This window comes from Denticeps clupeoides, chromosome 20 (assembly GCF_900700375.1).
Source record: "Denticeps clupeoides chromosome 20, fDenClu1.1, whole genome shotgun sequence".
Classification (NCBI taxonomy): Eukaryota; Metazoa; Chordata; class Actinopteri; order Clupeiformes; family Denticipitidae; genus Denticeps; species Denticeps clupeoides.
In genome coordinates this window covers 12,417,312-12,431,814 of record NC_041726.1, presented here as the reverse complement: position 1 = coordinate 12,431,814, position 14,503 = coordinate 12,417,312, and the positions used below count along the sequence as shown (strand labels likewise).

At 41.8% G+C, this 14,503-nt stretch overlaps 1 protein-coding gene across 4 annotated transcripts in view; it reads right to left on the bottom strand.

Moving 5' to 3' along the window:
• The window catches only part of LOC114770063 (glutamate receptor ionotropic, kainate 5), a 66,976-nt gene that overhangs the window by 17,662 nt on the left and 34,811 nt on the right, over positions 1 to 14,503 (bottom strand). For 3 of the 4 annotated variants that reach the window (XM_028963679.1, XM_028963677.1, XM_028963678.1), the window contains exons 2-8: positions 14,123 to 14,281; positions 12,663 to 12,827; positions 11,101 to 11,198; positions 9,296 to 9,461; positions 2,186 to 2,364; positions 1,843 to 1,896; positions 1,103 to 1,264 (exon numbers count right to left, since the gene is read on the bottom strand). In XM_028963679.1, the coding sequence (XP_028819512.1) occupies positions 1,103 to 1,264; positions 1,843 to 1,896; positions 2,186 to 2,364; positions 9,296 to 9,461; positions 11,101 to 11,198; positions 12,663 to 12,827; positions 14,123 to 14,231 (933 nt within the window). In that variant the 5' untranslated portion in view covers positions 14,232 to 14,281. Of the gene's footprint in view, positions 1 to 1,102; positions 1,265 to 1,842; positions 1,897 to 2,185; positions 2,365 to 9,295; positions 9,462 to 11,100; positions 11,199 to 12,662; positions 12,828 to 14,122; positions 14,285 to 14,503 lie in introns of all 4 variants that reach the window. The other variant, XM_028963680.1, reaches the window with a different exon arrangement.

Here is a 14,503-nt window from a genome sequence, read left to right as displayed (position 1 = left end):
TCGGAAGCTGGCGCCTCCAATGCTATCAAGCACAGGGAGGACTGCACATCTCCGACAGCGACATGACAGACACGCGTTTTCCCATACTGTCCATACTGCGTGCACGTCTGAGCGTGTCCTTGTAGCTGATGTCTGACCACAGGACCTTTTTCTGTCGTAGTGGAACTTTTTGCTAGCGCTCAGTAGAAATTTGAATCTATTTACTTTCTGCCACGTGTGTGTGTGTGTGTGTGTGTGTGTGCTCTTGCTTTAAAAAAAATGTAAAAAATCTGGGACACTGTATATAGATTGCCGGCATCAGGACGTGGCTATCAATCTCAGAACCTTGTGAAGTCGAAGTTGACAGTATAATACGTGTTAAACAGCGCATAGTGAAGTGAAATAACGTTTCCTGGGAACCTGGCGCTTCATGTAACATTTGAACAAATTAAACCGAAGTTACATACCGACAAAGTGCACGTGTGCGACACAGACAAACTGGGCTACATAAAGTGCAAACAGGGGACACAGGCCGTGCAAGAGTAACATTTAACTAAAATGAGACAGACGGTGCTGTGGAAAGGTGGGTGTCTGCTACCAGCACCAGATTGGATTCGGCTTCCGTTCACATTTGTGGAGATGTCAGGTAGTCGACGTAGTAGATAGATACTTCACAAATTCACAAAATCCAGTAGTTTAAACTTTAAAATAGACAAAATGCACACCAGACCAAACAAATAGCACACACATTGTAGACAAAGCACACATAGTACACGCCTTACATCCATGTAAACATAATGAACCTTAAGGAGTAAGGAACTTAAGAGGTTTTGCCCCCTCTTGGTCAGTGTAGTTTACTAATTATTAATCATCCAGACACCGATGATCAGAGAAAGAGGAAGAAAGTGATGTCACACGACACTAAAGACCTACTGCAGCCCATACCAGTCCACATAGCAGTTGACAAAAGAATAGCCTTCGGTTAAGTTTAGGAAGTGCGGCTAAATGTAGTCACACATTAATAATACATATGAATGATCATACTCCTCCATGGCCTCAGAACCTTCGGTGTGTGTGTGTGTGTGTGTGTGTGTGTGTGATAGAGAGAGAGAGAGAGACTCACTGCCGGTCCAGGATATGGATTAATATCACAACCTTCCCTCCATGACAGGTTTAAGCTTCTGATAAACTCTAAGTAGAATGGGTGGCTGTTGTTTAGCATGGAGAAGCCCACAATGTTGGACTGGCCATCGACTACGTCGTCCAACTTGAGCAGCGGAAAGTCCTGACGGCGTCAGAAGGTAATGCCGAAAAGGAAAGAAAGCAAGAGAAAGCGGGAGAAAGTCAGTTACCCGAGGAGACGAAAGAAAGGAAAATAGAAAAGGCTTTAATGAGAGAAATATTATTCTCGGCAAGAGGCGCGAAGCGGCGGAGTAATTGACAAAATAATTTCCCAAACCGATTACATCTGCGGGTCACAAAAAGCGAGATTTCTATTTACATTCTACTCCTCTTGCCATTTAACAGAAATACAGCATTATGGTTGGGTAGAGAAGAAATGTTCTGAGATGTGAGCTGAAATCCAATGAGGCGGCCACAGCTGTTCCGAGCCCTTGGGAGGTACACTTCACCTTGTGCCACTTCACTAAAACATCCATAGATGGATATGATCTAAAAATATGAGCTGCGGAAGTCACCTCAGACAAGGGCATCCTCTGGGCAGAGAAATGGCCCTGATAAACGGCATGGACCCATCATGCATTTCAGATGAGCTACTTGGTGCACGGCCAGGCTTGGGGTGCTGTAATGGCAAGTTGGGAGAGCGAAAAAGGGGTGGGGTGTCATTGGTTTGTGCCCACGTACCATGGTAGTGAGGATGTACTTGTAAAATGCTGATGTCATCCCCAGTTCGGATGCCTGGAAGGAATACGAGGGGAGGGAGAAGAGCGAAGGGTGTAATTGAGTTTAAATGTAGTACAGGGCCTATCTACCATCCACAAAACTCAATCCAAACAAAGGGTTTTATTGTTAATTAGAAAGCATCTCAGAAAGGGAAAGAAAATCCCTTGTAAGCAGCAAAGATCTCAAAGGCACAGATACATATATATAAAAATACATGAAACATCTGGTGCTCAGCACCGCGGTGAGAATTAATGTCCGAAGCGTTTTTGTGGCAGGAGGCCCGCGGCTGATTGATCTCGCTGACCTTTCGGAGGATGAGGTAGGAGATGGAGGCATTGGCATCGATAATGATGGTGGCCACTTTGTCATCACGGATCTCCTTCAGCAGGGGGGTCGGGTCCAGGCTGTCGTCAAGCATCCTGACGGACAGCGTCTCCCGGGAAATGAGGAAGTGACGCACCAGCTCTTCCAGTCGCAGCAGACCTAAGGAATAAAACAAATGGAGTAAGGCCGTATCATTTGGAAATGTAGAAAAAAAAAATGTTAAAGGCACAATTTTTGAACAGACTTTTTAATAAAGAGTTTAAAATGGGAGGAGCCCACTGATTGACAGCTCTCACACATTACTTCATCATTCTGAATGACTTAAACCTGATACAAATTCTATTCTAATTCTAACCCTAAATTACATGACATGCACACATTGGTAAAGGTTGTGTTTCTATATAGTTATGTAAATCCTGATGACACCTTTGACCTTACACTAGTGAACAAGCGTTTAGCCCAGTTCAAAAACTAAAATAACCCTTAACCCTTTAACAATTATTAAATATCTCAGCAGTGAATTCTTGGAACAGAATCATGACATATCCAACAGGTCATGACATATCCAAGGCTTTTGGTACAGTCGTTATGGCTTCAGTTTCTCTTTCCAAGACCCACATTTGCAGTAAATGAGTTTAGCTACCTTGTTACCATGCATTCTGAGTTCCTTGGAGTTCCTTGGAGTTCCTTGTTGAAATGCAAAGCATTTATCAAAGGCACATAATCCATTTATGGGCATCCTTTCGATGTAAATTGAAACCACTTCCTTTGCATTATCTCCCATCAAATTTAGTAACCAATGAATTAAGTGGAGGGAGAGCAAATAAAAGGCAGTGGGAACATAAATTTGGTAGCTAAAGCACCGTGCGATGCATACAGCGGCTTTATTGAATTTGCAGTGCATTCACCAAGCCGGCCCAGCGGATGCGGGGCTCGCAGGATGAATGCAGGATGCCTTTATGAGCAAGAAATAACACGAACACACATACACGTACGCACAAGGCGGGCAGACCAGGCCAGCCAAGTGGAAAACAGTCTGATCAATAAAGACAGATGTCTGTGGAGCCCGTGGTGGTGTTATGATGATTAGGCTCAAGATTGCGCCAGGCCTGATCAGCCGAGCAAAGAGCTCAATCATCAGAAAGGCTCATGGGGTGTTCAGAGGAGGAACAACACTTTGGGCCACGGGTCTGCGGTGACATGGGAAATTTGCTGGCAAACCATCTGTCTCACAACTGGGACAAAGTAAAACCGAATCATGCACAAGATAGCAATGAAGCTCGAACGCGTTGCGTGCAACTGATACTACTGCTTTGAGTTCAACGTGGTGAAAGTTTTTATGAATGATTATGAAGGCTTTAGGTGGGCAAACAATATTTAAAAAAAAAAGTTTTATTATTGTTCATACAAACTAAATTTATGCCAGTTCCTTGAATGCATTGGACGTTTTAGAATCACTTTTCATACTTCATAAATATAAATATTATATAGTTCATATTTTGAAATAATCATGCTTGACAATTTCAATTCAATAAAGAAAAAAAGTGTTATAAATATGTGACAACTATCAAAAAACTCTGGACATATAGCAACATATTTGGGCAAAAATTGGCCAGCTGTTGTGTTAGCAACTGCAAATATTTTAATTAGTAGTTCAATTCATATTTAATTAATTGTACTGATGTATAATTCAAACTGTGTGTCATAGTATATGCATGCACAATAAATGAAGACAGTCGGCCTTCGCAGAGGCAGGTTGGGTAATCCCAATTTAAACGACACACCCACCAACCCTACATATAGAACGAGAATAAATAACATGCTAATGCAGACATTCAAAGACGGCAAATTTCCTTAGAGCGCAAAATTAATCCACCAGAGCATACCCGGCTTCCCTCAAAGTAAGACTCCGCTGCCACATGCAGATTAATGCATGGGAGCACAGACTTATTCCTCGGTGTAAAATATGTGTGCAACTAAGAAACATGGAGTTCCACAGGCAAATCTGCATGCAGAGTGTGTCTGGTCACAGAGCCTTAAAACTGACCTAATTGCTGCGGATGAGTCTGCCTTTGGCAAGGAAAGTCACTGAGCCTATTACTGTTATTTTTCAGAAAAATCCTCAGCAAGTTCTAAAATTACCCAGGGCCTGATCGCGGATCTGTACAGTGCATATAGGGTGTTCGCTCTTCTGAAGCCCATCAAGCCATGTAATGGCAGAACGTGTAATTAGGTCATTTAAAATGTCTCAGATGAGATGGACAGTGCATACACACGTATACAGAGCCATACAGACGGTGGGCAGGGTTTTCTTTTGCTTCTTTTATGAAAAACAGTGTATTTCAGTACTGTTTTGGCGACTCAGCTCAAGGCTTCTTACAGAAAGCACCCAATTGGTGCATTATTAATGAAACCCATTTTATACCTCCTATCTTAATGTATCCTAATCCTTCCTTTCTTTTTTTATGGATCACCATTAAGCATTTTTTGTAATGCAATTATCCTACATTGTTGTTATATGATTATCCTATAAAGAGTTTGATAAGAGGATATGGATATTTTTCCTTTTCATAGTCTATAATCTTCTAGGGGGACAGAAATTTGTAACATTATTGTTATACTGTAGCATTATTCTGGCCCGTTAAAGTAGATATTAAATTTAGCCCTTAATCATGTTCACATTTTCACTACTGAAAAAAAACTTTGGCTTATGAAGTCTTTCCCAAGGCTGAGGCCTTGCCTTGCATTTTATGGGTCCTTGCTGATTTTAAATCACAGTTTCTGACACTCAAATGTTCACTCCAATCCATCAACCCTCACTGCCACCTCATTCCTGTAAAATATCTAGATGCCCATTCAACAAGATAAAAAAGTAAGGCAGTGTCTAGGATGTTTGATGGCTATTTTATCAGCCCTGTCTACTCTCTCCCATTTTACACTACCAGTCAGTGGTTTGGACACTTACTCTGTGGTGCTAATGGGAACTAAGACTGAGCCATTTTGAAGAGTCTAATGCAAGCAACATATTTAGTATTTTGTTAGAGAACGAGAAAGTAAAGTATGTTTGATAAATCTGTTTTTTTACCTTCATGCTTTGTTCTCTATTGTCATCATCAAAAGCCACTTAATGAGATGCTCATTAACATAAGTGAATGAAGAAAGTGCTCTGCATAAACCTTGGAAAACCAACAGTGTCCAAACTTTTTGCTGGTACAGTAAATTAATGAATCTACATAAAATGTATATTTAAAAGCCCTGTCTCTGCCCATGATTATAATGGTAATGTTCTCAACATGATGTAATGGGGTAAAATGAGACATTACCAATCATTTTTGTTTCATGGTCAGAACTAATGGTTGTAAAATGTGACAGTTCTTGGGTTCCTGGACATTACACATCCAGGACACGGATTCTGTGGACGGAAGGCATTTTTTTCAGGGACACATGACCAAATTCCAGCCAGCTCTGCACCTCTGCTGCATGCGTTGTTGACAAATGACTCTATGTAGGTGGCCTAAAGCACTAAAGTGTAGGCAGAAAGCACAATTTCACATTTTTCTTCTTGCAATGGTTCAAATAACATAATCTTACAACTGTGAAATAACTTCAGCCTTGAACACCAAATCTCATGAACTGCTCCAGATTTTTAGACAATGTCTTTTGTTTATGCTGAAACACAGACACATATATTTCGTTTCTGGGTACAAGTTCAGCATACCTTCTGACTCCATGTCTGCAAATTAAGCATGACAATTCACAATCTGTTTCCTCCCCTGTGGCTCCTACATCTCCATTCAGCTGCCTTAAACCATCCTCTTCTCATCCCACAGCAAGCTCTCAGTGGGGGATCAGACCTGGGATTTAGGGCACTTAAACCACAATGCTATTGTAATTTATACCGATTTTACACTGCATGGTTTTCCTTAGCCAGCTCTTTACATCTCCTTCTCAAACACGATCCTACTTACACTTACACCTACTTACTACTTACATCAGGGGTGGGGAACTGGATCCATGGAGGGGTGGTGTGGGATTAAGCTTTTGAGACGATCTTTCCATCGGTCAATAACAGAGGCTCCTCCCATGGCTCTGTGGGTATTATTATTGGTTCAAAAGCATTCACAGACTCGGGTCCTCCATGGATCACGTTTTCTAGTTACATGAATGATCTTTTTAAAGATGCAGCATGTAAGAACTTTCAAAGGTAAAAAAAAAAACAATAAAGATTTTTATTCAAATAAGCATGCTAACCAGCTACCAGTGGCCTGCCCTGTAATTCCACAATTGATGTATGATTGGTGGTTTCTACAGAGGCCAGTCAGCCCTCAGAACAGTCTGACATGATGAGAAAGTACCTGTCAATCATTGGTTGACAGCAAATGGAAAAGTAAATGCAACGATGACTCGCCCTCATGATCTGTGACCTCTCATCCCTCATCCTCTACTTCTGCCTCAACAATACTTCCCCGTCTTTGACCAGGTGGAAATTGGTTATTGTCGGCCCTAAGGACGCCTGCCAATTGCATCATCAGTAAACCTCTGTGGAAAAATACAGGCACATGCAGAGTTAGATTCATAGTTGTTCCGTTTACTAAATGTGGCAGTTTTCTTTTCAATGGTCTCACTGTAACAGCAGTTTGCTTATTGATAGAGTACAAATTCTCCAACATGAACACGCTGTCCATTGTTGAATAGATATGAAGCAAGTTGTCACTGTCACATTTGACATGGCAAAATATAACAAGAGATGTTGGGATGTTAAAGGAGTGTTGCTGGTTGCATTGTTAGATTATTATTGATAAGCTATACTATTTCATTCTAAATCAAAACCAGTGATTCATATGTGATTTATGTTAATTGCATACATATATGTATCACTGTTAAAATTGGTGAACAGCAGGGTTTGAGCATTTTCCCTTTGGTTTCCTGAATCCAGATCTGCTTTACTGGCATAATCATAGTTATCTCCACAGCTTTTGAACCTCCTTTTAAGGTGAGGTTCCTAAAACACACCTCTGAATAAATAAGAGAGTTCAACTTTGCTCTGGCATGAATATGCCAGTAAGTGTCATAATTTTTCTGTCAAAACCACCCAGCTCACAACCTGCCACCATCATTATTAGGCTATTAAGAAACACCTGAGGCTAATTAAGGTCAGGCACGAGTAATAACTTTTTGGTAGGTGAAACTCTAGGAGCAGGATCGAGAAATATTATAATAAGGCATAAAATAGGTTTTTGGTGTTAAACATTACTGTGAAATTGTAAATTAAAACCCCATTTATGCATGAAACCTTGCAACTTTTTTGTCTTTCACGGTGATCAGAAAAAGCACCAGGAGCCGCAATTTTTTTTTGACATGTAAAATGAAGATAACACTGCATATCAGTGTTGCCAGATCCTAAATGTTGAGGTATGGTACCAGCAGCTTAAAATCATCATATTTTGAGAAAAATTGTCATACACACGCAATTTCCATACTGACGTTGCTTTTAAAATCTGGTTCAATAACACATATTTTTATAGACTGTGCATATGTATGTGCATATGTGTATAATGCCACTTTTGCCTACAAAACATGTTCTGGATCACGTTTTGCAACTGAAGCTGTGCATTATGGGATGCTTCATATCGCTTGGCCATTATAATATATCTAGATTAAATGATCTTGTGGGCCGGATGTAATCGTATGCTGGGCCGGATGTGGCCTGCGTGTTGCGAGTTTGATGCCTGTGTGTTACATTGTACATTGATTGGCTGTAAAGGCATGTGAGACAACTGCGCTTAACACTAGAAGTCCCAGGTTTTTCTGACCCCACCAGCCCTACCAGAGCCCTACCAGCCCTTCCTTGGTTTGAAACTAACAACTCAATCACCGACAAATGGCTCCCATTCATTTGTAAATGGGTGGCCGATTGGAATGTGTCACTCCCCTTCCCCCCAAAGCAAAGTATGTCTGCGCAGGCAGATGAAAGCTAATTAAATAATTGCTAATTAAATAACTAATAGCCAAAAAAGGGTTAAATGATAGTACAAATCCGATAATTAACGTACGTCTGGCAACACTTTACTTTTACTTTTATACGTTTATGTATAAAAAAACTAGGCTAAAGTGATGCTTGTGGAAATTTATTTATGCAAAGAAAATATTTTGCTTAGATAGCATATGTGTGGCTGTGGTGGGGGGTGGTTGGTGAACGCTGCCAGAACACAGTTTTTTTACTAGCCCGAGTAAGCGTGTAGAAGCCGATGGAAAACCCGGCCCGGAGGTAAAAGAGGAGAACTGATCACCCTAACTTAGTGGCTCTATGCTAACTCTACACAACTTACTTATCAACTTAAAGTCAACATATGCAAATTAAACACAAAATATTGTAAAGATCTGTTTGCTCACCCCAAGATATGCCAGTAACGCTGTACTAATATAGGGCATTTGTGACCCACATTGTGAGCGACAAAAAATCTCATAGTAATCTTCAAATTTCTACAATAAAAACACTTAATTATTACACATAATAATGAATGAATAAAAATAAGTTAATAATAACTTATATTGTTATTTATTTTCTAAAGCCACATGGAGCTGTAGTGTAAGGATGAACAAGCCGCAGATTGATGACCCCTGGCCTAGGTGATAAAGCAATAACAATTTGTTACTGCTTTGTTGTGGTCACAGACATCACATTGCCGATATTATAAACTGTACCACACAACAAGGTCTTGTGGTTTTCAACATGCAAAAATCAAGTCAACCAGAGCAAAATCTAGTCTGTTCTCGTCTTATCACAATAGTCCAGTAACAGTGTGGGTCTGGATCACAGAACTATGCCTAATACCGCATTTTGGCTGTTGCATATGACTGGAAAAAAACAGCACAGTAACAAAACAGAATAATGACAGTTTTTTTTCCAAACGGTCTGGCCTGTCTGCAACCAGATCAGAAAGCTTTGATGCAGATGTGGTCCAAGGCTCTATCTGGGCATAGTGAGCCGCTTGCTTGCTAAATTCACAGCTCAAAGCCACAGCACCAGACCTGCGATCGATTCATCTAAGTCCTGACTTGCAAATGGGGCTTTGTCGGTGGAACTCACACTCAGCCTTGGCGCAAATGAGGCTGGTGGTGGGGTTGCTGAAAGAGCGCAGGATGGCGCCAATTGCCAGGCTCAGGTCTTCGTTGCTGGGATATAGGCTGACGGAGGCAAAGCGCAGGTAGGGCAGCCGTGGTGTCTCTTCTGGTCCCACCTTCACATGAGGGATCTGCAATAAAGAAAGGCGCAGGAGAAACAGAGAGCAAAAAATAGAGATGTATCAATAGTGAGAAGAAAAGAGGACAGTGATCATTCCAGGAAACCGATAGGCTTCGTATAGAAATGACCTTAGGACACACTTCATGGCAACTTGGGGCACAGCTGAAAGAAGGAATCGATTCTGTTGAACGTAGGAGAGAATAAGTCCACATTCATCATATTCAGCTGAGATGACGAGACGCTGACATTTTACTTATGATCCACTGACTGTAGAAAATAAATTTACGCTAAATGTCATGAATATGGTTTATCAAATAAACAAGAATTATGTGAGCTCCATGGCCGAGCAGGTGGCACTTCTCCACTGTGGTCAGGTCTGAATCACCTGCAGGTAATATTTTTTGGTGCTGGTAATTGGTACCATGATTTAAGTTTCCTTTGTCCTTCCCCTCGCCTTGCTTTGACCCAAACATACGCAGCATTTCTCTGTGTTTGTGTGTTTCTGGCTATCGCACCGTATTTATTTTCATTTATTAATTGTTTGTACTTACATACATACATACTGGTGAGTGAAAATGCAAGAATATGCAAATCAGAAAGCGCTAAACCAGAAGGAGTTTAACCAGAACTTATGCTGCAAGCCAGGCGCCAGGCTATTCCTAAGTGGCATTCATGTGCAAACATGAAGAGTGTGCATGTAATGGAAGTAAGATGCATTAAAACACAGAGAATGATGCATGCAGTGTTGAGAGAAATCTGAACAATTTCACATCAGCACAATTTTCTCTCACCAAGACCACCACGTTTCCTTCATGTCTATTGGCCAGCACAGGCAATTTCCTGTTAAACAATGGTGCCTTCTGGCACACACACATACATTCTCAGTCACATATACAATCACACACACACAGACACACACACACACACACGTGTGTCATACATATGTCAGTATGTATATATGTGCAAATACAAATATGCTTTGCAGCATGCATGTATGTGTGAGTGTTTTGTAGCAATATATAGAGTATGCAAGTACATTTGTATTAATGGCTTCTCATAGTTATCATTTATGTCTGGAAATATGTACTGACATGTTTTATTATTTTGATTTTAGGCCATAACCTGTCTGGCCATACCTGTCTGTCATAAATAAAATCAGGTCAGGGACATGATGCTGCTCCACATGGAGCTCTAACTGCTGCATTAACTGTAATAGCTGATGTGACGACAAATTAGAGATCAAAGGAGGGGGAGGGGCCCATTTGGTCTCATCAAATTATGAAGATTCTTATTAATAATTACAAATGGAAACAATGGGCTTAATTCTAAATGATAGTTTGGAAATATCAAAAAAGCCTTTGTAAAAAAGGGCCAAAAGGACAGATGCTGGTTTTGTTCGCATCAAGTTCATCTGAAAATCATGGGTGTTTGCCTGGGTTTAATTCGCCATGTTGTGTCTTTGACTGTTCTTCACAGATCATTATTTCAGACTTAGTTGTTATATGCCAAGCCCTACAAGTCATACACATGTGCCCCTGCCATATTTTTTTTTGCATTCTTGAGCAAACTGTTTGTGGGAGGTGTCATCGAATCTGGATAACTGGAAGACAGGTTCTACCAGAACCTGAATACAAATACAAACCACTAACCTCCTTCTCGCCACATATGTGACTGACAGTAGAACCAGAGGCTGGACTAGACGCGGGTCCAATGACCGACACGACTCCCTTTGGCAGTATCTGACACACTGTGAGAAAGAGAAAAGAAACACCATAAAATAGGATGTCAGAGAGGGAGTCAGACAGACAGTGTGTAAGAGATAGGAATGCAGGCCAAGAGAAGTGAGCCGACGGCTTGGAGTTGGTCCAGTTCTGTCGTAGCCCTGTTCCGTGATGATATATCAAATTACGAGTCAATGCAAGGCTCCTTTGATTAATTACATCAATAACCACAATGTGAATTTATGCTCTGCCTGCTGGAGATGGCTGTTCACATTTATCTACAACAGGAAATAAATGCAGCAGTGGCCTGTAGATCCCAACATGAGTGAAAAAAAAATGACCAGGATAAGGGGACAGATGGTGGACAGAGGTGGCACTTCCACCAGGCCGAGGTGAAGTGCGCAGAAAAATAATGATTCCCAATTATTTCAATGGTTCTCAATAACGCACTCATGCAAGGGATTATGGGTTTGACAGAGCCGTGAGTGAGGCAATGAAAGAAAATCACAAATTTATGCAAATTTCAAAGCGTTGAAATCGACAGGAAGTGACAAATCAGAAGCCGTTTATGGTAATTGTTTACATAGTGGAAAGACGGTAGGCGAAAATATATATATAATTATGTCTCCTGTCTTTCTGACACATCTCAGTATTCCTGCTCTGATTATGAACAGATCATCGCTCACGTTTGAAAAGCAGCGACAAGGAATTGAACTCATTTCATTTAGTACAATCCTCATCCGATTAACTTTTTTATTTACTACATATTTATTCAGGAACACAGAGACATGAATAAATTGCAGAATTACCAGAAATTAAATGTTCATGTATACCACTGATGCACAACAATCTGCTAATGGTTTGAGCCAATTTCCTTTGATTATGCAGAAATGCACCCCTATATTTGGAACAGTACAACAGAGAGAGAAAATAAAAGAAAGCATAGTGGCCCGATAATGACATGATCCCAAAAATAAAATCCCACTTTTTTCAAGACTAAGTAAAACACTCACTCTACATCCGTAACCGCCTCCAACCACATTCCTGGCCAATCCCTGGACATTGGGCACAGGGTGGGCAGGAGCACACACACCCCCACACACACACCTAGAGCCAAATTTGTAATCATCATGCCGTCGACCGGCGGGAGGAAATGGGGAGACCATGCAAACTCCTCACACACAAAGCAGGGTCCCAGATTCAGACCGACAACCTTCATGTTCCCCACCGCACCATCATGTGGTGCCGACTAATTAATACACCATTATCTGCTATTGCATTTTGTAGAGTGCAAATTTAAAGCAACATCACTCTTTCAGATGGATTTTCAGAAAAAAAAAAAACTCGCTATGCATACGGTGAAACCAGAAAACAAGTGGTGGTGCACTGTGGTAGCTAGAGGGTGCCAGGATGTCACAAATATGATAATAATCCTGGTCTCTACTACGTGCCACAGTTACATATTAAAATGCTGTTGCTATTAAACTCACTTGTGTCGGTGGTCTCGTACTGAGAATCCCTCTGCAGCTCAAAGACGTCCACCTCGACCCGTGCGCGGACCGGCACCTCCATCATGCTGTTGATGTTCTCCCGGGCCAGGGCCAGCGCAAGCCTCTCGCCGCGCCCGCACACCGACTGATCATCCAAAATGGCCGCTGAGGACGTGAGAAGAGCGAAAACGCCATTCCACTTTACACTTCACTGCTCACTTCACACATTCAACATTAAACCAAGGCACTTTCTCAAAAGGAACAATACATGACGTTATCTGACATAAAAAAAAAGCCTCAATTAAAATGCTAGTAGAGTATTTAGTGTGTGTGTGTGTGTGTGTGTGTGTGTGTGTGAGTGTGTATAAGTACTGAAGTACTGGATGAAGGCAGTAAGCGTTCAATTCCAGTGATTACAGATTCATAAAAGAGAAGGAAGCCTGGTGCGCCAGTTCATTTATGCTCAGGCCTGCACCTTGTATGATAAAGCCATTACATTCCGGGCACCATCTGGGTTTGATCAAAGGTTTACCAGGCTGAGTCACCGCACCTTCCCAGGAGTAATTAGAGACACCGGCGCCAACAGCAGCGCCGAGGCTACTAACAAGGGCCCTGACTGGGCTCCGTTCTACCTACCAACTTGGATTTGTGCATTCGGTGTATTTTCAGCGCTCAGTAAATCAGTTATTTATTTACACAGGTGAAGTCATAGCTATGGAAACCAACATCAGATGTCCGTACAGTTGCAGTTGTATCCATGGAGACGCTACGCCGTGACTTCTCTATCGATCAAAAACGCAAGCGAGAATTCCGTTTGACTGTGGAGGGATTAAATTGTCTAATGTCTATGGAAGTGGCTCGACCTTTGGTGAGAGTTCACGGCGAATCAGTTTAGTGGATAAAAGCAGGTTGTCTCAGGGTCACTGCACAGTTCTGGTTACAATGTCAGGACTTGCCGTATGCAAGCATTGCATGTCACGCTAGTTGCCATAGACTTCTCCAGCAAAGGTCACTGATGCCTTGAGCTCTTATTGTGTTTTGTGCCCTGAGGGTAGGACATTTTAGTCTAACATTATTAAGCAAGCCTTCACCACATGCCTCAGGTGCAGCCGGTACATCGGTGAAAAGCAGAGAAAGCGAATGTTTTGTCATTGTGATGCACTGTAAGCACAGCATACGTTGACTCAACAATACGTGTCCTTTGTATTAACCCATCACCCTTAATGAGCAGTGGGCAGCCACGAAAGGCGTGTGGGGATGGTACCTTACTCAAAGGGGACGTTAGTGGCAACTTGCCGGTTTGGGATTTGAACCCACAACCTTTCGGTTACGAGTCCGCTTCCATAGCCACCAGGCAACCCCCTCCCACTAGAAAGAAATAGGCAGATGGGCAGATAAATGCAAACGTGTGGAGGAAAACGTAGGAAGAGACTGTGAGACAGTCACTGTGCTATGCCCACCCATTCTGACGGCAGAGAGCGCGGGGGCCTGGCTTAGCGAGGGCGGGGCCGTGGTCAGCAGCAGCAACAGGAAGTGAATCGACCGCAGGAGTGCTGGCAGAGCCGGCATCTTCCACCGCTCCTCATGGAGAATGGTCTTCTGGCTGCCTGGTCCACCACCTGCTGGACAGGAGGATTCATTACACAATAATACAGATTAAGCTACCTAGCTGTAATAACGAGTCATGTAAACTCAGTGGATTTCTGACCCAATCTGTGCTCTCTTTATACGAACATGAAAAAAACATGAATATAAAAGGTCCTCTTCAAGAATCCCTTTGAAAAATGCTACAAAATAGACTGTAGACACATTGTAATTAACAAATAATGTATTAACCATTA